General features: G+C 37.0%; 1 protein-coding gene across 2 annotated transcripts in view; it reads right to left on the bottom strand.

Annotated features, from left to right (window-relative positions):
- The window catches only part of RASGRF2 (Ras protein specific guanine nucleotide releasing factor 2), a 134666-nt gene that overhangs the window by 50293 nt on the left and 58647 nt on the right, over positions 1-25726 (bottom strand). Inside the window, exons 5-17 of one of the 2 annotated variants that reach the window (XM_014960533.1) lie at positions 25193-25446; positions 23955-24034; positions 23305-23498; positions 21605-21714; positions 19537-19655; positions 14445-14605; positions 13415-13481; positions 12415-12551; positions 8223-8305; positions 5927-6175; positions 5418-5806; positions 1640-1768; positions 298-387 (exon numbers count right to left, since the gene is read on the bottom strand). In XM_014960533.1, coding sequence (XP_014816019.1) covers positions 298-387; positions 1640-1768; positions 5418-5806; positions 5927-6175; positions 8223-8305; positions 12415-12551; positions 13415-13481; positions 14445-14605; positions 19537-19655; positions 21605-21714; positions 23305-23498; positions 23955-24034; positions 25193-25446 — 2062 coding nt within the window. The remainder of the gene's footprint in view (positions 1-297; positions 388-1639; positions 1769-5417; positions 5807-5926; positions 6176-8222; positions 8306-12414; positions 12552-13414; positions 13482-14444; positions 14606-19536; positions 19656-21604; positions 21715-23304; positions 23499-23954; positions 24035-25192; positions 25447-25726) is intronic. The other variant, XM_014960534.1, reaches the window with a different exon arrangement.

Below are 25726 nucleotides of genomic sequence, written 5' to 3'. Positions count from 1 at the left end.
ACAGTCTGTTTTAAGTCGTTTTAGTCATTCTTATGGGTCACTTTCAATTAAAGGAGTAACATGACAAATATCTTCCTATCGGTCACAAAATGGGAAGCAAAGGCTTCAATTATCTATGGGTGCTGTACTGCAATGTCCACACAAAGGGCAGGATTCCAGACTCAAAACGCCAGCAGATTAAAGTAACGTATCAGAGACTATTTAGGATTCAGGTAAGTGCGTTCTTTAGAAATATTTACCTCTTGAGACCTGGGTATCTTATTGTTATCTCTCTCTGGTACAGCGCATTTCTCTCACCTGGTGGGCTCCCGTGTCCTGCTGCGGCGGTAGCAATAGCAAAAGCAGAGGCAGGAGAAACGGAACAGTGGCTGTTGTCAGCAGTTTGTACTGCAAAGGGAACAGAGAGAAGTCAACCACCTCTACATACTTCTCGTATTTTTCAAACTAAGCAACCGTAATGCTTAAAATCTTCGCTGATGTTTATACTTTGTGTACACTTGATGTTTTCATTGCCAGAGGACTTTATATTAACGGAAATAAAAACATCATAATCATATTTGTGATTTAAGTTAATTTCCAGGTTGGTGTAATTAATGTTGCTATGGAAAAAAATCTCTAAGACACTGCCAAGGTGAGGAACAAGCAGTAACCAAACAGAAAAAGAAAAAAATACCACAAGACTGATGGTGGAGAGAATTAACCTAAACAAAAAATCATGTCAGAGAAATAAGCATATTATTCAACTTCTGATAACTATATTCACATGTTTTCCCAGGTCAATGCCTAGGATGAGTACCGTTTTGCCAAACTTATCAAACTTTCTCTAGAGAGGGTCCTGTGAACATTGCTTCTGCCAAGTACTCAGATAATATGGCACTGTTCCCCACAGTTTCCAAATCCCACATCTTGCCATCTCACCATAAACATGCCCAATAGCACATTGGTTTAAAATTAAAGTGTCTCAGCAACTTATTAACAGACTCTGCTCAGGTTTTGCCGTTTTAATCCCAGACATGAGATAACTGCCTAGAAATCTGGCTTGCATGAGAGGGCAGCATTTTTAGCGTTCATGGACGTAGCTCACAGCTCTGCTGATGATTTCAAAGAGCCACGTGAGAGCTATTTGAGGAGCTCCAGCTCTAACCTTTCCTCTTCAATTGAGGAAATTTTATTCAAATTTTGGAACGAATAATGTGACACCATCTGTAAATGTTCAGTGTTATACAAAGAAACAGACACAGTCACTCCCCACTGACAATAATGGGTGTTGTGTATTTCATGGTTACATATGGTGCCTAAAATATGTCCCCTTCATAGCTGAAAGAAATCTGCAAATAGGATTGATTCATATTAGTCTTGAATTTCAGCACACCTTGCTCGGACTATTTAAGAACGTTTCATCATACCAAAGTCCACTATTCTTCTAAACCTCATCCTTATTATACAAATTAACCAGAGTAATTCATATTGTAACAGCACTTTTTTTTTTTTTTTCTTTTTAATACCTGAGAAATAAGGAAAATAAAAGAAAAGCACATTTTTCAAGCAGTAGTCTTTTCTAACATCCTGCAAAAATTACAGCTACATTATTTAAAATCTTTAAAGTGACTGATAGAGGCAAGAAACATCAGATTCTTACCTCCAGGTTGACGATAGCGGAGATGACGTGGTGTTGAGGGGGATCTACATGGGGAAAGCTCTGTAGTATCCACTGCTGAGGTGCTTTCAGGAATTGTCCGGTCCACTGACACAGATTCTAGAACTGCTGCTTTAAAAGTGAATAAATGTTAATACTGGGATGATCATTCATAATCTACAACTCTTTAATGTATGTGATATGATATTAATAACAACTTTAATATTAAAGTATCAATTAATCTATTCTATTCTATTAATGTATTTATCAAGTATAAATGTTCTTTGAAAATATCAAGAGGTCATAGAAACTCCAGTATGGGGCTTTAAGATTTTTTTTTTTAAAAGCACAGAGTATAGTCAGATTACTTTAGATATGGACTTAAGTCTAAGTCTAAGTCTAAGCCTCTGCAGAGATTAGAGAGTATGTGGGTGATTCAGGACTCTCAATTTACAAACACCAAATGGTAGAAAGTCTGAAAATGATCAGCTTTGAACAACCTGAACTGGATTGCATTGATAAATATGTACACCGAAGGGGGCTTCACCAAAAGGTAATATTTTAAAAATGGCCATTAATTAATAGCACTTAATACCAGTGTTTCAATACCAACCTAATACCCTTAAATACCATCTAACACAAAATTGTTTACATCTAATCTGTGGTTTATAGTTGTTTTAAACAGTACTGCTTCTGGAACTTACCATGAATCTTTTGCATTAAGAAGACTCATAATTATCCTCTGGATGGAGTTAAAGGACTGGGAAAGTTTTGTACCAACGGCAAAGCCACAAAAAAGCTCATAAATAAAGAACTTGGTGAAAAACAGCACAGCACGTTGTCAGTTTCAAAAATAACTTGGATAAGACTGCACTTTAAGTCACTGCAGAATATGCAGTGAAGCACACGTGTAAGAAGGATACCTGAAGTTATAGGTTTTATATGAGCTAGGGAAATTAATGTCGGATGTCGGATAACCACATGTAATCACAAACTCCCTAGTAAAATGGCCAAACAGCACAGGACAGCAGATTACTTCATGGAGGAGTTCTTCTATCAGAAGAATAAAAAAGGAATGGTAGAAATACTACTTCCGAAATAGGGGAAAATAAGGTGCTAACATATATCCTGCATTTGATATGAATTAAAACTGCACCTGCAGCATAAGTATTGTATGTATAAAAACACATACTAAAAAAAAAAAAAAAACCACCTTTGGAAAAACAAAAACAAACTTTGAAAGCAAACAACTTCGGAAGTGGATGAAGAAGGTGGAAATTTCAGGATACAAAAGGACATTTAAGGAGACAATATAACAACAACCACTATAATAATATGTCCTGGGGAACAGAATTCATATGGTTATAATGGATCTAAGCCATAGTTGTTTTCTTGGAAATCTGGCAGTACCAGAGCAACAGTATTAACCATAATGGGGTGGTGATTCATGATTAAATAGAACCACCTTACCTTTCTCCTTACCCAGAAAATTTCAGAAACGAAGAAGCTGATCACATATGATAGGAAACTTGCAGATTAGTATTTTATAGTTCTCCTGACTACTCATTTCCATTCTCCCTGTGAGACTTCTTTTTAAACTTACTCCTCTTCCTCAACACACTATATGCAGCTGGGTGACAAAAGGCCTTTCCCCCTCAGAAAAAGCTATCTAGCTGCAAATTCCTCCAAACTGAGTGCAAACAGCTCAGCAGGAGATCCCCAAAGGGACTGGAGACACTGCACAGACAGCAATTTAGCATTTATATGAGGCTTTTGCCATTTCCAAACGTCCCTGACACTGCCCAGATGACACTTCCAGCTCTGACAGACCGGAATGCAAAATCTGAATACCTCTGCAATAACGTCTTGTCCTAAAACTATGCCAGAATAACCTGTCCCTACTAGTTTATGTACAGTGTATAGCAAAAAAAGTTACACCTAAGACTGCAGTTACTTGTGTACAATTCATTTTAATGCATGGTCTATATTCTGGGACATGCTGTGCTCTCACATTGATTTGAATGTGGTTACACTACTGCATAAGAGGAATTTGCCCAACTGTATGTACTAAAGATTATACTTTATATATAAAAATAGTCTATCATGCTATTCATTTAAAAATGTCCAGCATAGAGAAATGCAATGGTTAAGTGTAACAGCCAACCAGTATTTTATGAAAGTATAAAGCATGGCCAAGCATAGACTACTACAATGTTAAGGTTGCTAACCTGCCCGTTAAAATGGGTTTTTTTAAACAATATACTACATTCTGTAAAAACAATCCCTCTGCATAACAAGACATTAAATTTCTTACCAGGGCACTTATTTCAATTTATCAGTAAGGAGCAGACATAAAGCTTCAATTGTATTTTTCTTAGTTTATATTTGGTAATCTTTTTCTTCTTTCCTCTTGGGTTGTATCAATTTTCATTGTTACAGTACTCACAAGTAAAATTGAGCTACGTTTTGCTTAGAATTACAATTCAAATTCATCAGACTGTAAGTCAGGCTATGTAAGACCATTTCTAAACATTAATTTTAGGAATAATATAGATTTTTTTTATTTCTGCATCTTCTATTTAATGTAACAACAACACAGAAAATTACTATGTACTTCTATTTCAATTCAGAGGAAGACCATCCCTCCCCCAAAGTGCAATGAGAAATAACCACACACTTGTGCATTCTATGATATTAGATGTGCATTCTTTGCCATCTATATGTGCAATGATCCCATTCCAGATGCCCATAGTAAGGTTTTCCTCATCTGGAGGTAGCACCTATTCCAAGGTGCCTTACACAATCTGTGGAGGAAAACAGGCATTTGCACAGGAGCAATTAATCTGTTTTAGACATCTACCTTCTGGATGGATAACAAGCAGGTGGTATGAATCTCAAATCTCACCAACATGACTAAGTCCATCACATAAATTATTTGTTTGGATCAGCGATTAAATCTTTCTGGAAAACTAGCCCTGTTCTGTAAACGTTAAAAGTTGCTAGGTCTTTACATTCCTATTTCTTTGTAACTTAATATTTTACCTTTCTGTAGTAATGGTACAACTCCAAAAAACCTTTCACCTCAGGAAAAACAACTTCTGCCTTTCGCCCTAACACTCTGCTGAAGTGAAAATAGACAAGGTCATTCTGCAATATTGCTATTCCTACAAGGAAGCGACAAAGCAATGGAAAAAGACAACACACCGCAGCTTCTACTAGAGAAGTAGAAGCAGAATATTTGGTTTCACAACACAGCTTACAGTGATCAGGAGGAAAAAAAATAAAAGACATGAGAAACACCTTGTCTGCAGTTATCTGATAAAAAAATCTGGGCTTGTCCAGCCTGGACATGAGAAGGCGAAGTGTAGACCTTATAGTCCCTTCCAGTACCTAAAGGGGGCCTATGTGAAAGCTGGAGAGGGACTTTTTACAAGGGCATGCAGTGATAGGACAAGGGGTAATGGCTTCAAACTGGAAGAGGGAAGATTCAGATTAGACATTAGGAAGAAATTTTTCACTCTCAGAGTGGTGAGACACTGGCCCAGGTTGCCTAGAGAATTTTTTAGTCCCCAACCCTGGAAGTGGTCGAGATCAGGCTGGATGGGGCTTTGAGCAACCTGCTCTAGTGGGAGGTGTCCCTGCCCATGGCAGCGGGTTGGAACTTGATGATCTTTAAGGTCCCCTCCAACTCAAACCATTCTATGATTTTGTGAAAAGTCAAGCTGACTTTAGAGACTACTCTATCAAAAGTAACATTCAGTGTTTTGTGGGTATATAATACCTCTTCGAATACTTCTTCTCAGCTTGTTACAGAGGTCAACGCGAGGGTTCTCCAAGCTGTCCTCTATGGAGCCTGGGCTTTGCTCAGGAGAGGAGGGCCCCTTGCTAAGGTCGAGTGGTACTTTGCTACCCGTTGGCGGTGGGGAGGTGGCTGGGCTGTAGGTCGAGGTAGGACTGCTTGCCACAGATGAAGTAGAAAGGTCAAGGGCACCAATCCTTGAATTCAGTGGTGAGGTCAATGACAGTTTTCGGGTTCTTACAGGTGAGGAAGTCCTGGAGAGTGACAATGGAGGAGGAGAAGAGAACTTGCGGCAGAGGTGTGGTGACTTCCCATCAGCCAGGTACTCTCCTCTGTTGTTTTGACTGGTAGCAAAGAATAACTCCAAAGACCTGAGAGTAAGAAACAAAAAAAAAAACCCACCAAAAGATCATAACAGACAGCAAACAGATTTAAGTGAAAACACAAATTTTGTGCAACCTGTGATAGAAGGGAAAAACCCCAGAGCTCACCTGACGGGAATGGAAGTGAAGGGCCGTCTGTATATGTCTGAGAGCTTTTCCAGAACAACAGCTGCAGTAGTAAATATGCGGTAAGTATGTAAGAAAGTATTCAGGAAATCAATACTTAGGAATCGTAAGTCCGTCAGCCGCTCCAGAAGGCGCTCGACGCTCGCGTAACGGATTTGGGGTACTTTGCAGGAATTCAGTGTTTTGCTGAAGCAGATATCAATGTCATCTCTATGAAGACGAGCATCAGATCTACACAAAAATTAAATTTAAAACATTTTACTGAAGACGAAGAGTGATTATGGTACGCTTTAGCTGCTCCTGTCAACATAGAGGCAGCACATACATATGCATTCTTGTATTTCATCAGCACAAGAAAACTCTTGATCTGTGGTGATACCAGCTTTTGTTCAGTTATATTTTATGCCATAAATAAGGGAATTTAAACTTTTTTTTGGCAAATAATTGATTTAAATTTTGAATTTTAAGAAACCATTAATGATGCTTAAATTCCTGAAAAGAAACTGGAGGTAGAATTGTCCTCTCTTGTCTCTTTCAGACTGTTGTGGCCTGTAGCCCAATATTATTAGAAGCTCACTATAGAATAACAGTGGACTGATTAAAATATTTTCTGCGGTGATCAAGATTTATCTAAAATAAACTAAAGGACTCTAGCAAAAGACAGCAAAATTGACCCCTTAGAGCTAAGCTTAAAGCTTATCTGCAAGGTTACACCTGCTCTCAGGCTCCAAGAATTATTTATTTAAAAAAAAAAAGAAAAAGAGAACAGCATGAAACATCTCAGATTTCAAAGCAGAAACTATGGAGAGGCTTTGTTTCAGTGAAAAAAATTTGGACTAATTTTTGCTTGGACATGGAAACAAAAATCAATCATTTACATAACCTTACTCATTATGTTTTTTTCCAAATTAAGTCTTGCTTAATTTTATCTAGCTGAAGGCTTACTTTTAAAAAAAAAAAGGATAGAGACTAAGCAAAGCATCTTTCAATACTGTCTGCTCTCTTTGTTAAAAATGATTGGGTTTTCTTAGAATACAGCACCAAGATATTCCATACAATTCTACACTGCAAAAAAAATTTATTTCTTATGCTGGATCCTCAGAAATGTGGCATTTTTTTTTTATGTCACCCAAAGACATCTGACTCTAAAGGTCAATATGTGCTAAAACTGAGATGAGTAGAATCACAGAAAGAGAACACCAAGTTTGTGTCTGTTGTTAAGATCCTGTATGTTTCTTAGAATTAAGGTTTCTTTCTCTTGACATTGCGATTAAGACCATGCTCTACAATATGAAAACACAGTGACGTATTTTTAACATTCTGCTGGTAACTGGAGTGTTTATACACTGGAGAGAGTTTCCTGGAATAAAACTGAAGACAAAAAAGAAGACATTCCTTCTTTCCTGGGATAAAAGGTATGTGCCCTAATAGTGTATTCACAGATGTTACCTCTTTTTCAATTCTAAACATATACAAAGAGAGTAGTGGCAACAACTACAAAAGAGGCATTTGAGATACCTTAATGCACGGAGAGAAATTGCCTAGTGACAGAAAAGAGTAAGAACAGAAATACTTATATTTCTACACATATGTTCTATTCTTTAATATTTATACTGGGTAATAGTAGGCAAAACTCAGGTAAACACAGATCTGTAGAGGATCCAAGAGGTAAAATTGCGTCAGAAATGTGGAACCATGTACTGAAAATTGCTGCCTACAAATAAAAGTTACTTATTAGATGACTGAAAGAAGCCAAGAGTGGAAGAAGCAGGTTTAGGACTAATGATGGTACCTTGATGTGATCAATTTAAATTAGGATAGAAAACAACTTTCTCAGAAATGAGAGAAACAAAGAGAAGAAAAATTTTGGCTAAGACAAAAAAACACCTTGGAAAATGATACTTGTCTGCAGTCACCTAAATTTTGAACACATTTTAAAATATATTCAATAAAATTACGAGTGGTATGACAGAGAAAAACTAACAGGGAATAAAATTATTTAAGATTAACTGAAGGCAACTTCACAAATAATAGAAAGATCTGAGCTCTAGCCCTGTGGAGCCCAATATTGTGATTTGAGATTTTATAATTTTGAGTCATCCCTACCATTTCAAGAAAGACATTTGAAAAGATATGAGATATGTTTTGGGATGCAGACTCAATATCATTCAACAAAAATGGGTCAAAAAAGAAATTTAAAGGTTGTATACTCCAAATACACATTTTCTTTTGCTAAAACAAGCTACTTTGTTCACTGGGAAAAAAAAGCTGCACTTACTTGATCATATGTGGCACCGTGACTTTAGAGTTTTCTTCAAACACTATGGTCATTAAACCATTGCACCTTATATTATCAATGCACTGTGAAAATAAACATTGAAAACTGTTAAAGCACAGGGTAGGGGGACTTACTTCCACACTTTTCATATCTCTGCAAGCGTAAAGCATAGCTTTTACAGGATATGGACTGATTGGTACAAGGTATTTTCATAAATGAAAAGCAGTGATGCAAGAATTATAGTTTTTCTAGTCTTCTGCCTTTGATTTGCACATCTGCAAGCCCACACATCTTTACCAGCACACTGAGGGTATTCAGCTTATCTTCCTTTTTTCCACATGATTAAGTATTTTGAGTTGGAAGTGAAATTTCCTTTGAATCATAAAATCATAGAATGGTTTGGGTTGGGAGGGACCTTAAAGATCATCAAGTTCCAAGCCCTCTGCCCTGGGCAGGGACACCTCCCACCAGACCAGGTTGCTCAAAGCTCCGTCCAGCCTGGCCTTGAACCCCTCCAGGGATGGGGCAGCCACAACTTCTCTGAACTCTGAAGTTCCTTTGAAACTGATCAAAATTAAGTATCTCTAGCATTTCCTGTATGAGTGTTCGGCTTGAGAAATCAATACTGCAAGAAAGTTGGAGTACTTTATACACAAACAGATTCACTAATACCTTAACCTTTACACTGTGCAAAAAGACCAAAGATAAATATACACAGTTTCTAGAAATACGCTTCTGAAAACAAATTCAAGTGGTGCTGTTATTGTGAAACAGAGCTAGGAAGATGCTGTCCAAGAATTTCCTTGCAAATTCTTGTATACATATTTTGGGCTCAGTATTAGAAGTTGGAAAGACACTTCTGGGGCATGGTCACAGCACATATTGCTTTAGAAATCACAGGCTGTCCTACAGTCAGTAGAAGTCTACAAAGTAAAGTGCATAAGCTTTTCTTCAAGCCTCCAAGCAGCTCAGTGTTGGCAGTGTATAGGAGCAGCTTGAAGGCATTTGTACACCATTATCTTGTTTTGTACTTTTATATAGTTAACACAGCACCACTAGCCTTGGTCTTAGAAGTCAGCAGAGAGTCTGCCAGAGGGTTGGCCTTATATGGTCTGCAGCAAGTACCTGCCACCTAACAATACAGGACTCCTAACTTCATAATACTTTCAAATTTTATTTGTCAAGTTTCATACATATATAAATACTATTTATTTAGACCATTAAAAAGGTGTTTCCAAAATTATCATATACATTTACTTTGTCTTCGAGAATAAAAACAGTCAGCTGGCTTCACAATGTCTCATAGCAAAATCATGTTAGATGTTAGATTGGTCAAACAAGATAATGAGAGGTCTCTTCAGGTTTAAAATATATCTAAATATATCTACATATGGGAACTGCTGGAAGGGGTACAGCAAAGGGCCACAAAGATGATTAAGGGCCTGGAGCATCTCTCTTACAAGGAGAGGCTGAGGGACAGTCTTGACAAGAAAAGGCTTAGGGGAGATGTAATTAATGTGTACAAATACTTAAAGGGAGGGTGTCAGGAGGACGGGGATGGTCTTTTTTCAGCGGTGCCCAGTGACAGGACACGAAGAAATGGGCACAAACTTGAGTATAAGAAGTTCCACCTAAACATGAGGGGGAACTTCTGTATTGTGAGGGTGGCAGAGCCCTGGAACAGGCTGCCCAGAGAGGTGGTGGAGTCTCCTTCTCTGGAGACATTGAAAAACCCACCTGGACAAGTTCCTGTGCAACCTGCTCTGGGTGGACCTGCTTTGGCAGGGGAACTGGACTAGCTGATCTCCAGAAGTCCCTTCCAACCCCATATGACTCCATGATTCTACAATTCTACATAGTCATAGATTTAAAATATGGTCTACATAACTATATATGGTTTTTTAATTCAGGTATTTAAGATTATTTGAAAAGCACAGTTTTAACGATTCACATTACGATTTTATCAAATCATTACCTAAAAGCACTGAGAAAAACACATCTAATAAAACCACCTGATTTCCCCCCTGTGAATTTTGCATGTTGCAAAGAAGCCCTTAGCACCAATCATAAAACTGACTGAGGCAATTCAGCGCTCTGATCCTCAGTCTGCACAGGCATTTATCACCTCCCAGACAGATACCATCATTCTAGCTGAGGAATCAGAGTAACAGGGATATAGGGCTGAAGGACAACAAGTTCAAACTAGAAGAGCGGAGGCTTCTTCAGCATAAAGAAAAAACATGCATTTTTCATAAGAAAGGTATGGTTTGCATGAAAGGAATATAAATTCAGGTTGCCTCACTAAGAACATATAGACAAATATAAGTTATATGTCTTATGCATATGTGATTTAATAAGATGCAAACAATTCTGCATCTTATTAAATGCTATGAGCAAACAGCAAGTACATGCATACTTTATTTGCAAACACAGGAGAACACATATTTACTAAAAAGTACTTTTCACATGCCCTTTTTGTTAGCATAGTTCCTATGTTCTCCTTGAGGGTTGTAACCAGGGTTAGAAAGAAAAAAAATGCTTCTAGGAAGACAGTTCAGTCATTTTCTATGGCAACATTTATGCTGGCAATGGGCTCAGTCAGAAACACAATCTGGTTTTCAAGAGACCAGTGGTCTCAATTTTTTTAGAAGTTCTCATGCACTGTCCAAATTTTCACCCCAAACTTTCTTTCTCCAGCAGAAGGCAGACGGTGTGCTTCTTGTGTTATTTCCTTCTTTCTTGCTCTCCAGATGCACCATAAGCACCACAGGCATTAAGTCAGCTGACTTGATGGCTATTTGTAAAAAACAGCACCGAATCGTGCCCCAAATGCCTGTGCAGTCTGCACAGCATCTTGTGCCCCTTCTTTTCCTTTCTTGTTTGTTTGTTTTAAGCTGCTGCTTATCCCCTCAGCATCTCTTGCTTCCCTTCCTGGAGTGGTTTAGAGGAGAAGACTTGATCTTTGGAGGCAGACCCAAACTCTGATCTCTTGTCTACACGGGCTGCAGGTGACTTTCTCATTTAAAATTATTATTATTAAGGCTAAGAACGGACTTATTCCTGGGTGTGCCATGTTCCAGGCCAGTTCTTAAACAGTCCTTCCTCCTCAACAAATAACACCAATACTTTTACGTGTCAGTGGAACAACATAATTCACTGAAAATCCTGTAAAAAATTCCCCAACCAGGTCTGTCTGTAAGATCTGTATGCACTGAGTTGCAGCTCATAACATATTTTAAGATTTTTATCTTTATATTTTTATTTCTTTAAAAAATTCAGTCCAGAAAAGTAACTCAGAATACTCATTTTTAAGTAACTTCTGCTCATTGTGATGATAATTCATCTGGAGATGTTGACAGCAATGGTAGCATCTTTAGAAATCCATCAAATTCCACACTGATATTTGTCTAATCAACTATTTATCTTGAAAGTAACAGAGGATAGGACTCAAATTCAGAACTATGAGAGATCTATGTACCTGCTGGTTGCATGCATAAACAAAAATAGCAATAGCCTTAATTCAGACCTGGTTAGTTGAAAGTTCAGATTTTTCATAGTGCATTCAATTTCCTTCCCCTCGATATATTCTGATAAAAGTTTTTAGCCAAAAGCACTGAAATATTTTTTTTGTTCCTGACATTAGAGTATTTTAAAACACCATTTTTCTTCATTCACAATAAAGACAGTTCCTGCACACCGTCAGAGTGCTTAGTAATTATTTATAATGGTTTGTTCATACTCTTTTTTTGTGGAAAATGGCATTTATCTCATTTTCTCACTGCGTGGGATATGATTACTGATATGATATGGTATCATTTTTACTCTCAGGACTCTCAGGTGGTTTTTTATCTGTATGAAAGTTACGAACAAACAAATACTATCCTTCTTCTTAAATCACAATATGTATCTGGATAGGCTCTCCTTAGGCATAAAAATGACTATCATTAGTATTATGTTTGTCAACTGACGGTTTTGTGTTTTATATCCCATCTGTCTCATTGAGAAACATGTTTCAATGGTGACTCAAATGCAAAGACTGAACTTTGAAAAAACAGGTAAAATTAAGGGTTTTTCATATTATCATAGCAAATCATCCCTCAAGACATCAACATCCTTCTCTTGAATCAGTTTTCAAAAATACAGAATAAACAAAGATCTTAATACAAACAAGATAAAGAATGCATTAAGCTACCTGACTTATATCACTTGTCCATGCTGCTTTCTCCTGTCGTGATGGCGCTAAAAGGACAACAGTAAAAGGAGGAGCATCCGTGGGTTCCACTACAAGCTTGAAATCAAGGTGTCCAAACACTTGTCCGGAACCTTTTGCTTTACAGCCAGAAGGGGAAGAAATATGTCAAAATGTGAGACTTAAGACTATAAGACTAAAAAATAATGGTTTCATTTAGAATGGAAGTTAGTTTAAAACATCTCTCTGACAAAGAGCAAATCCAATTGGGGATGCAAAACTCATTGTGTTTTTCACATACAGAAAATACAAAAAAAAAAGCTGTAAACCTGCAATAGTGGGAGGTGCTATACATTACTTTTAAAGATACCAAATAAGGCTGAAGTCTTTCTAACACTTCTACACTGATATACTCTCAGCGTATTAGAAGTATAATTGAAATGAATGAAACTACTTTCACAATTAAAGTGCAAAGCTTCCCTAAAACCGCAGGATGAAAGCCAAAATGAGTAACAATAAAATCAGCTTGGGAATGTGTTTTGTTATTTCATTTGAAAAAGCTTGCAGTCAAGATTTGTAGGGAGCCCAAGACAAAAACTTTCCACTAATTCTGCCAACTCACTCAACCCCTATGTATTTAAAAAACCCAATTATCTGCTTCTTCCTTTAAGGCCTTTTTTTTTTTTTTTTTTGTTCTGAGAGCCTCTGGGTGAAGTTGTATACAAAAGTCAGCAAATAATTTATCACATTCCTTCAGCCAGTCTACTTGAAAATCCTATGTGGGATGTCAACAGCAAGAGCAAATATAACAAAACAAACCCTTATCCAAGCCAGAATGCCTATTATTAAAATATCCATTCTACTGAATCAGGTTAATGCTGTATTTCTTTGGTTTTATGAAAGGGGAGGAAATATCGATTTGGTCTTAGGAAAAATAAACAAAGGGTACCAATTTTAAGAAACTAGGAACTGCAATTACTACAAACAGCTGAATTTAACTTACAATCATCATCACTCACGTCTGTCTCCTCAATCAGTGTGCACTCTATCAAAGACAGAACACCTCCTGTCTATGAAAAAAAAGCACATTTTTTGCAAATTTTGACATTTGTTCCCATTTGTCATTATAGCTATTTTTAAACTCTGATATACCTTACTCTGAGATTTTACATTACTCAGAACTCTTAGGAAGATATATGAATTTTATGATGCACATTTTTCCTCAAGAACTAAACCCAGGTAGATTAAATATAATGTTTTTCTTAATCCAACACATCAATAATATACTCAAATGTACAAATATTCTCTCATTTTTACCACACTATAATTTATCTCACATAAAGAGTTGTTCACAGGTTTCAGAAAAGGTAACTAGAATTTCATCTTCTCCTGAATTTCAAACAAGATTTTTTTAAAGGTTCAGGCATACTCTATTTACTTTGCAAAATATTTGAACCATTTAAAGGGTGCAAAGTGAGAAGGCATACGAACAGTATTGCTAACCCCTCAGAAATGTCTTTGTCAAATGAAAATTCTATTCAACATAATCCACTCTGTAAACTATCAACATCTCTTTATTCAAAAGCCAACACTATGAAAGCATGAGTGTTCTTAGAAGAGCTTTCACTGCTGTTCAGGAAAATAGAATTGACTTTTAAAATCAATTTTATTAGAACTCTGGAAAATATTCTTTGGTAATTCCATGGGGTTGTATCCACTGATTTATGTACCGAAAACTGACTTACATTCAGTGCTAGCTTATACAAATAGATACACTAATATCTTGTTTCTAGCCCCCAGCTTATTAGAAATACATGGTTCTAGAAAAAACAATTGTCGTTAGTAAGGGCTTTGGCTGAATTGTATTATTTGCAACGAGAGGATATAGCAGTTAATTACTGTGCATTGCCTCACTTCTGTTTATAACAACCCATGCAAATCTCAGGTTAAAGCCATAAAATAATAAAAGTATTGAAATTTCACTGGAGCTGTGTTTTCATTTTGTAAATTGATTCATAAAGTAAAGTCTATACCTTGAGAAGATGCAGTTTTCCTCCTGAACTTCTTGTACAAATTAAAAAATGTTTTGTAAATAAGAAGCACTGCCTTTCTCCTTCTTTCTTCAAAGATAATGATCCCAGGCGAACTTTGCTAAGTTTTCCCCTCTCAACTGAAGGGACTTGTATAAGGGAACCTGATAAAAAAGATGCAAAATTTACTGTACTATGGTAGTATTTATTAGGCACAGTTTAAAGCGCTAATTCATTGAATATTATTATATTAATTAACGCATCTTTTCATTCTATTCAGTATCAATGCATATAATCTGTGTTAAGCACAAGTTGATCATCTTCTATTGTGCAAGTTCACTTTGTTTTCTACAATAAAAAGATTCAAGCAAGTACAGTCTAGACTAATACTTATGTACATGGTAGGATTAACTCTTGGGCAAATTCTTATGCAATTTACAAATACATTGATCAGAAAAAGAAGCTGAACAGCAAACTGCTCTTTGGACAGCTGCCAGACTTCCAAAAGATACATTACTTCAAGCCAAAGAGACAGAGGATGAAAAGATTTTGAAGGAAAAGAGCTTGTGTATGCGTGTGTGCAAGAGAGATGGAAATGAAGCATATTTCTTCTTCTTATACTGCATAATTTTCATGGCTCCACAGCTCATCTGAAATGTGTTACCAGTAAAACACTTCTGAACTAAATTGAACCTGGTTATGTAAGTCTGAATTTGTGCTCTGCAAAAACTCCAGACTGGGGACAGCTTTGCTTCTCTGCCATTTCATACCTCAAAACCACTCTCTGACCAAATTTTCCAAACTGCTATCACCATGTGTATCACTCCCAAATTTGGATACGGAGCTAAATTTGGCGGTGAAGTGCAATTCCTCCATATATCAGAGGGAAACGTTTTATGATGCAACTTGCTGTTACCAGACAGGGCAGCCAAGAGACGCCCTAATCCTGTTCCCACACATCTATCCTTACTATTACCCTTACACTGGCTCTCATCTTATTCCAACATTAGCTAACTAATAAAGCTAAACCAGCAGGAAACTAATGCTACAAAGAAGGAGCTGACTTAGTTCCCTGATACACCTCACTGCAAGGTCAACAAAGCACCAGTGATGATGCAAAGGAAACAACAGCAGCAGCAGAAGCATGAGGGGATGGATATTGGCCTGCCTCTTTCAGAGGCAACAAGTTATTAGACTAGAATAGCTGCATCAAAGCTCAAACGAGTGGCAATGTCTTGACACAATGCAAGCCTGAAAGAATTATCCATGAAGTACTAGATTAGTAATTCTTACTCTACATTTTCAAAAAAAATTACCAAAGTTCACATATGCAATCTTAAACTAACATACAGAGAAATTAAGGTAACTGAAAAAGCTACTGTTTATCTACATTTTTCTACACTTAGGTCCCTCTATACATTTAATCAGCCTTATGCTATGAATATATATGAAACTTACACTGTCTGGCATAGCAAAATATACACCAGTAAATCTGCAACAGAACAGTGTTTTGACAGCCAATTCAATTTAAACTAACTGTGTACAATGTGACTCGCATGACTGCAACAAAACAGTAAAGTTACACTCTAGAAATCGGCAAAGGTCTGCAACATTTTTTAGGTTCACTTAAATTGTGACCGAAATCCATAGATGCTTATTGGTTGTTGTATGTTTCTCCTGGACAAAACAGCCTACCTGCTTAAACTGTGAAAGATAAAAAGGAGATCATTCCCATGTGTTGGAACAGTGACTTTTCCGTGCTACACCAACTGGCCCCCATTGCACGGCCAAGGAGTGTGTACAAAACAATCCCCAGGCAACTTCCCATCACAAAATTCTCAGTGACATTTTTCTCCTCTATGCATTTACAGTAACAATATTCAACCTGTAAGTTTCGTTTCTGCTTTGCTTCTCAGAATAATAGTATCTACAAATACTACAGATACCCTTACAGACACAGCTTTGCAGGCAGCTTTTTATTTATTTTCATCAGAATGCTTTCAGGAGTACTATATTCTGTTCTGCTAAAATGCGCTGAAGGTTAAATGGTGTTCTTGTGTGGAGCTGAAATGTTATCATTTAATAAGGTAAATCAAAATAAACTGGATTTTTTTTTAAATGCAGAAAAGAGAGACTGTATTATCTGTCTTTAATACTCAATATTTACAGAGAGAAACACATCTCCTATATGTGGTGCATGGCTGACATCAAACAAGGACCTCATGCATTCCCATCAAGGCTTTGCGATTAAGAAACCTGGTATTTGCCCACCATCCATTCTACTACAGATTTCCTCTTAAGGAAAAAAATGGTCACAATTGGCCAGTGTGCAGTTGCAATGAGCAAGTCAGGCTAATTTTGGAACATTTGTTAATAGCATAGTTTGGACGATTACTGCAATCTCAGGAATTTTTATCTAGCTAGAGACCTAAGCACTTTCAGTTGTTTAATACTGCCAGAATAGTCACTCTATTTGCCTTTGTTTGATCCAAGAAATATAAAAGATTTTATTTAAAAAGTAAATAAAAATAGCTTGCATGCAGCTGCCTGATTCACATGTTTTGTCTGGCTTTCTCCATTCTGGACGTCTTTTAATTTTACCATAAGAATGGTCAAACACTGGAACAGGTTGCTCACTCAGAGAGGCTGTGGAGTCTCCGACTTTGGAAACAGCCAAAACCTGACCAGACATGATGCTGCTTTGGGCAGGTGAGATTGGATTGGATAATTTCCAAAAGTCCCTTACAACTTTAAGTATTCCATGATTTTGTAATTGTGATATATTTATCAGTAGAGGCAAGTTCATAGCAGCTGATGGCAGGAAGTTCACACAGAGTGTTTGGAGGCATCTAAAGTGCCTCGAGATGCCTCGTTGTCTGAGTGTCAGCCAATGCTGGATTGCAGATTGAGACTCCCTATGTTTTCTTTAGACTCCTAAAGAAGATGTTCCTTAATTATCTGCCATGATTTATAGTGTGCCTGACAATAACGTCTGTATCTAAGCAAGAGACAGAGAAAAGCAGACCTGAAGAAACCTGAAGGGGAATCCACGCTCTACAATGCAAAGCACTGCCAGAGACAGATCCTATCTAATCAACTTGTACAGCTTAACAGAATCAATCTCTTTTTAGGGAAGTAAGGTATAAAGAAGTAACTAACCTTCACAGAAAAAGTCTGAACAAAGATAAAGGCAGCTCTCTCCTTATTTAAGCTGCAAAGAGGTTTCCTGTACCTGTCTACAGCGATCAACACAAAGAATAGGAGCCTAATTGAAATTGGAGGAGGTGGGCATCACTGTCAAAGTGACCCTACTGTCAGATGTGAAAGGAAAATGGAGCCCATTTATTACTTCAGTAACTCTATTCAGATTTCTGCACTTACACAACGTCGTATGCAGTGGATGTTCCGAAAGATAAACTGTGATACAGCCTTCTGTAACATACAGTCTTGTCCACTGTCCTTCGACTGCACGCCCAGAAATAAATCTAAATTTAATATATTTAAACTATGTGTTTGACCTGGGTCTAACACTCCAACAGTAATCTTTTTCAGACTGAATCCCCTCGAAAAAACAATAAGTTTTTACTGATGAAACACTGCATACACAGACAAAATACTACCAGCCAGTTTTAAGAGGGAAATAAATATATAAATGCAAAAGATTGTAATAACCTTGAAAACAATTTTCTAAAATTTAATTAAATTGTATTATGCAAGTCAGTCTAGGATAATCACAGCCCTATAATTATTTCTTGTTGTGGATGCAACATAACAGCTTTGTATTTTGTCAAAGCCATATTCATAACTCTTTAAATACTCCAGTTATAACACATATTTAATGAAGAATCAAGTAATTTAATAGTGTTGTAAAAACAATCTTGGAAGTTATTACAGAAAGTTTCATAGTTTGGCCACATGACTACAGACACACCACAGAATGGATTTCAAAATGTATACAAAGACTACTAATTACCAGCTGTGTATATGGCTCTATTAAATGCCAAATGTTCTGCTAAGGCTATCTAGAAAAGGTCTCATGAAAGGATGTACCTAAATTACATTTCTAATCTTTCCTAAATATTTTTAACACTTTTCACACACAAAGAAGCTTTTACCTAGGCAAAACCCTATGTTACAGATCTGTAGGTAGTGTATACAAACCCATTACCTTGTTTTAGAAAATCCAGAAGGAAATTATTATATAAATGGGAGAAAAATAAGTTTCAATTACGAAGTCTTCACATCTGCTGCTTTAACATTAAAGTAAACCCCATGAAATAAGAACCACAATCAGTTTGCAGTTCCTGCAAAAGTGACACTTACAGTAAGTGGAAAAGTTATTTTATCACAATTTTGTGGAACTTAACAACAAATTCCACTTCTGCTATAGCTAAGTTTCAATAGATAGAGTTTGGCTCTTCCCTCTTGTTTTGCTAACTGTTATATTAGAAGTAGTCCTACATTCCTGACAGAACAGGACGCCTTTTCTTCAAGGCTTCATCTTGCAGAAGTGCTTTTTATATATATCTTGAAGTTCTACTAAAGCACAAAAATATATTTCTCAAGAGGCAAAGTGACTCTGTTCAGGTATTATACCTATGCTCGCACTACCCATTTGAGATGTTTCCAAAGCACTGAGAAACATGGGAACAACTGACAGCTCTTTTCTTTCCTAGCAATCACTTTGCCACTACAAAGTTTCACACTTCTCCTGTACTTTTTCCCAAACGTTGGTATCAGCTGGGGCTGCCATGTGAACTGGCCAGACAGCCCTGGTCTCCAGAGTAATTTCCATCCCTTTGAAGATCACAGAACATACATCACTGTCCCATGGGTGCTTTACCACGCATGTGCTGCTGTTTTGCATGGTTCCTGAAGAAAACAGCATAGGCGTGGGGTTCAACTGCAGCCCAAAATTAGTTGTCATCAGGGCATTTTGTGACTTGCCTTACCCTCCCTGTACCATGAGTGGTCTCCAGATGCTCGATGTGCCCAGTGCACTGACCTGCTCAATGACTGCAACATCAACCCTGCTGGTTTTAATGCATTTTTTTTGGCGTTATTATGTAGATAGCTTCAAAGAAGAATGTCTTACCTTGGCGTATAAAAGTTTGGCTGGTATCTAGTAATATATCACAGCCTTCTACTATTGTTCTTTCTATAGCTAGATTCTTCCGGATGTTTTCTGTGTCACTCACTTCATCGTGCATCACCCTGTTAGACACAATGCAAAATGCAATTTAAACTCCCTGAAATGTATCTTTCACCTATTATATCTGTTTTCACTTGTACTTAACACATGGTAGATGCAGAAGGTAGCTGATGCCCTTTGCCACCTGCTACAAAGCAGATTTAACCATGCAGTACGTGATCACTCTAGAGCAAGTTTCTTGCCTTCTTTTTCCCCTCCCTTTCAAATCGTTCTTGTAATCGCTTCATTTTTTACAGCAGTGGAACCAGTTTTGCCAGACGTGCTTTCAGACTATTCCTAAACACATCTGACAGATGCCACCAAGCTGAAAAGCCTTCATCCCTGATAGAATAGTACTTCTTGATCCTTGATACACGAGGTTGCCACAAACCTGGAAGTGTTTCCTAGCATTTTCTATTAGTCATAACATACCGTGGAGTCCCTTTAAGTTCCCGGTCTGCTTTGCTTCAGTTTACATCTCAATGTACCATTCACTTCCCCCTTGCTTCCTATAACAACCACAGCCTTGATCTTACTTTCTTCCACTTTTTTTTCGTAGGCATCCTCCCCTTACACAGAGAAAAACAGATTTTTTTCAAGGCTGAAACCAACCCACAAGTTTATACGGTGTTATGATGTATACTATTGTTCTAAACTGGGACCAGACTGAACTATCTGAAAGCTCCTCCTCCCTCAGACCTACATTAAAGTGATGGAATGAGTCACAAAGCTTTATATTTATGGTCTATACTGCCTGCCTTATGCTCAGAGGAGGATCAATCAGTCTCAGCCCCCAATTCTGAACATTCAGTGACAAATTAGTTGGATCCACAACAAGCTCTGACTTATGAGATGAAGCCAAGTCAAAGCTGATTGATCTGTTTGGGCCAGAGAAATTCTCTGCTTTGCTTGAGTGGAAAAGAGACATTACTTCTTTCTACTTCAGATGGCCTCAGAACAGGGCAGAACCTGCTAAATGCTGCAGGAGTCAAACACAGACATTTCTGTAAAAGATATTGCCTGCCCAGCTCTTCTAGAAGTTAGAGCTTGACAAAGTGGCACAACTTGACCTGACTCAGAAAGCTGCCTCTGTTAAAGATACAGCAGGACAAAAAAAGAAATAATAGAAAGCGACAAATTAACGGGTAATTAGCACAAGGTAGCAACTTGGTCTTAACAGAAAAAGCAAACTGAGCAGTCAAGAGCATGCAATTAACAAAAGCTATAAAGTGATCCCTTTTTTACAATTAAATATTCTTCAAATACATCTTTGCTGAATACTCCGGACACTCAAGATTTATGTCGTGGAGTTCATGCAGCATTTCTTTGTTCACAGCAGAAAACTGTGTTTCCCAGAGATAACAACTGAATTTCTTCCTGGGCTGACACAGGGGAACATCTGAGAATGGTCTGGGAGTTCAGGGAAGCTTTTGCAAGCTTCTACAGGGGGCACCAGTTTTTCAACATAAATCTTTAGTTTCTGTTTATCTGGCACTATTTGAATCATATTAAATCAGTTATTTCATGAACACATGTGAACTATAACACAGATTAAGAACTCAGTACTTTTCAAGACCCTGATTGATTCCATTGCCACAGAGTATTGGAAATACCTTTTTTCTTTAAACTGTGAAAAAAAAAAAAAATGGGAATTTCTCTAGTTAAAGAAAATTGCTTTGGTCATAACCCAGGACTAGGTGGTCCCTATAGCAACTCCTATTCTCCCCTACCCAAAATACAACGAAACACTTCTAGATTTATGGTAGCCCCCAAAAACTAGAAGGGCCAAAATATTATACTGGGGTATTTTGGGTTTTTTTTCATTATCTTTGTTTGGGTTTTGTTTTGATTCTTTTCTTTAAAAGAATTTTTTTTTTAAAGTACAAAACCAAACCAGAATAAACAAAATAGATTTCTTGCATTTCAAAACCTTTGATCCAAGATTGTCAGACATGAGGTAGAAAAATCTTACCTTGAAAGTTCTTCTAGTTTAGATTTAGCAAATTCAAGGCTTTTTCGCTCGACATGCTCATGTGGTGTGTGAGCCAGAAGTTCATGAAGTGTTATAATATATCTAGGAATCTTAAAACAAATTAGGAATAAAATCGTAAGTCCTTAAAGGAATAATTCCAATACAGCTTTTTAAAAAATATTAGCCGTTACTTTGATCACAAAAGTTTTCAAACATACTATTTTTTAAATTAATATCCACAGCTAAATTATTATACATACATTCTAATTAGAACTACTGCCAAAAATACTGAATTTTTGGGTGATAGAGCCTGAATATGCGTATGTATGTTTTCAGTTTGAGGAAGCACAAGATCCACTTATTGTATTTTAAGGAAAAGACCAGATCAGAGGCAGCCACAAATATGACATTAAATTTCGTTGTTTCATGCTACTACCCCACTGCCCATAGAGGAAACTTTCAAAACTCCCTGGGAGATCCATACATACCTTCCCTCAATTTTATAGGATACGTGCATCTAAATCTCTTGTGACTTTGAAAATGCCAGCTGACCTGTTTGCATTTAGACAAAATTCACATTGCTCCAATGGACATCGAAGAATATGCAGCATTTAACTATTAAAGGCCACAGGGTACCACAAGGACCCTGATCCATTATTACCTAAAGCAGTTTCACGGATTTTAACCAGAATCAAGTAACACTGCCTTTACAGAATAAAAGTTATTCAGGAGAGGAAGACATGACTTATTATGCTGAAGTAAAAAGTCATCAGCAATGACATCCTCTACCACATATTAATAGGATCCTCTCTCTCTCCCTTCTAAGATCCCATGACCTTGTTTCAGCTCAATCAAAAAATCCCCAAACTTTACAAGCTCAAATCTTAAAAAATGCATTGTTACACATGCTAATGGTCATTTAGGTTAATATGAATAACTAACACTAACACAAATGCCACTGCTCCCCCTCCACCCCTTTTTTTTTTTTTGCTCTATTTGGCTTGGTTTGCCAGTCACTGAGCAAACTGAGGGGGTTTACTATTCTCTTGCTGAGTAAGAAGTTAGGTTAAATGTAAAAGACACAAAACCATCAGACCAGTGTTTCATAGGCCTCTTGCTACAAAGCTATCTTCACAAAGACAGCTGCAAATAATTAATCCAGGCAGATCACGTCAAAATATCAGAAGGATAAATAAAGTTCTCAACACTTTGGCAATATGTTTTTCATTTTCTAAAGACCAAGTCACCAGAGAACAAAGTGGGAGTAAAGTTTCAAAATGTAATGCTAGCAAAATGCTTGTGGCTGCTCTAATTTGCTCTACCAGGTATATTTTCCCTCTCTGGAATGCTTCATAATCCTGCAGCAGGCAGAAGTTCAGTAATTATTTCTGAGCTTCTTTTCTTTTGGCGTTAGTCCTCGTCCCACATCCCCCTTCAATGTACATAAGACTCTGAATAATCAGTATAATTGGAGAAAAAGATCTCTACAGGCAGAGTTTCAGTATAATAGCAAAATAAGTGTTGTTTCAGTATAATAAATAATTAATTTTTATTATAATAACTTAATAACTGAATTAATTTGCATGACAGTATTTTTAATTAAGAAAGAAGAATCTTCAATCAATCATGAATGTCAGTAACACAAAATGAATCAACCAAACACTAAAGACAAATAGTCACAAAAAATATACAAAGACTACCTGAAACATGGGGTAAGTAAGGAAAGTTTCCAGCATTCGCCCTTCACATGCTGGGTTGGCTTCATATTGCTTCAAGAGTTTGTCAAAATCTCTGTTTTGCTTACAGTTTGCCAGTACTTGTAGACTATATTGATGATTCCGAACAAATTCTTGATATATGTTCAGCATTGGCAGCAGAATGTCAAATAAGTCAGCTAGAAAAAGTCAAGAAATGCTTTTTTTTTTTTCCCAGCCACTCATCTCTTGAAGTATATTTTTAAAGAAACTACTATGTTCTATCGAAGTGAATTACTATAATCAGTTCTGTTTCCAATATACTGGGATTTTAGAAACATTAAACTTGGCTTTTCACCTGCCAAAACATGGTTGTTCTGATTAGTTAATACTCAGACAGTATTGCTGAAAATTCAGGGGCCCATGTTTAATCAATGCTTAGGGCAGAGGCACTCTCATACACGAACTGGAAGCCAGTCATTACCACCCACCTGGGACTCCCACTACAGCACAGTTTGTGGTGTTAGTTCTGGAAACACGTTCCACTCAGAAAGGACTTTTAAAAAGTCCTGCCTTTAAAAAAATACCCAAACCTTACTGTAATTTCAAAAATAAATATGAAAATTTTACCGGTAGAGAAAATAAGAGTAACTTACCTAGGATTAAGGTAGGCCAATTAGCTATTCTGGCTTTTAAGCCTTGGTGAAATATCTCATGAAGAAACATGATTGTTTCACTGAAAAACAAGTATTTAAACAAACAAACAGACAACTCAGGTTTTATTTTCTGATTAATAATTCATAGAGAAAATTCTCTTCCTGGTTAGTACTATGATTTGTGCTTTGCTAGAAAAAACAGAACATAGCTATTATTATGGAATTAAGTGCTTCCTTTTATTGCATTGTTTAAAATTTTTAGTGTAATATGTATTAAAAATACATAGTATTTGGTGTCAAAAGCATATTATAACTGTTTAGTTCTTTTAAATAAAAGCATCTATTAAATAATGTGTTCCACACAGTTTAATGAATGTTTTTTCCAAGAATATCCTTGACAATGCATTCAATAGTTTAAGAGGACCAGTAAGGTGCAGAAACCTCAAGCCAGTGGTAGTCATCCACACTGTTGCTTGCTGCTCTTTAAGAACTGAAACTTACAACTTTTCTATAACGTGAAACTTACTACTGCATTGTAGCTTATGAGGTCAACAGAAGAAGGGGACATGCCAGTTGTACAAGAAACCATAAATAGTACAGTGATCATGAATGAACTATGAAAGGGACCTGTCTCATAACTTAACTGTCTCATAAGGAACATGTTCTATTTCTTACAAGTTTGGGGCAGACTTGGATGCAATCCCAATCCCAAATCGAATGTTAGATGCCTGCTGGCTTATTTGTACATACTCATTACAATAGCACTTGGATATTTAATGCAAAGAATAGTTCCTTTTTTGTAGGATATGAAAAGACAAGTGAGAGGGAAGGAGGCTCCTTAGGCAGGGCAACAGAAAACAGAGGATTTGACGTACTCATCCTCAGGGTCTTATTTGGATCATATGAAGCCACTAAGTCCAATTTTGCTCTCTTAAGAGAAAAAGAAACAGGAAAGGTGACAGAAAATTGTAAGAACTGCCCCAAGAGGCACAATTTGTCATTTTCCTCCTCTAGCAGAGGAAGAAATAGAAGTAAGGAGGCAAAAGAGGTCTAGCTCTTGCTGCAAGCAGCATCACCAACAGCACCTTGTCTTTTACCCCTGTAAACATGGTCTACCTCAGTGACATTACTTATACCAGACCAAAAAAAAAAGTGCCAGGCCTCCCTACTGTAAACTGAAGCAGAATGAGAAGAAGTGGTCAGAGAAACCTCCAAAAAGCAAACCAAACCCCTCATACCTGTTGAGGAAAATGCTACTAACATCATCATGACTGATAGGTGGCTTCTTTGAACTTGCAGCCATTCTTAAGGGCCTCAGAAAACAGTTCACAAGAACATAAAGTTGATGCACATATTCAGATTCAGCCTCCACCATGTTAAAAACTATCTGATTCCTTTTTCTCATGCTTTCTGCATGGGGAGAACAAATATAATCTTGGACGATAGTTTTCCATTTTCTTCTACATAACCATCCCCGCATAAAGCTCTGGACCTAAAAATGGACCAAGCAGAAAAGAAGAATAAGAAAAAAAATTAAATGACTTATCATAAGGTCTTCATTGTATAAATAATCCTCTAAATGAAATGCCTCTTCTAAAAAAAAAAAAAAAAAAAAAAAACTTTGGTTCCAAGCTTCCTCTGAAAACTACCTCTTCTTTCTACCGCCTAGTCATACAGTGTAGGTATCGGATGTTAAAGTTTGAAAATGTTTTAAAAACCTCATTATTTGTCAGCTCAGTAGGAACAGGCAATGCAAAAATCTGGTGGCCGAG

The sequence above is a fragment of the Calidris pugnax genome, unplaced genomic scaffold, assembly GCF_001431845.1.
Source record: "Calidris pugnax isolate Ruff unplaced genomic scaffold, ASM143184v1 scaffold326, whole genome shotgun sequence".
In the NCBI taxonomy this organism is placed as follows: domain Eukaryota; kingdom Metazoa; phylum Chordata; class Aves; order Charadriiformes; family Scolopacidae; genus Calidris; species Calidris pugnax.
This window is presented reverse-complemented; position numbering and strand designations above follow the sequence as displayed.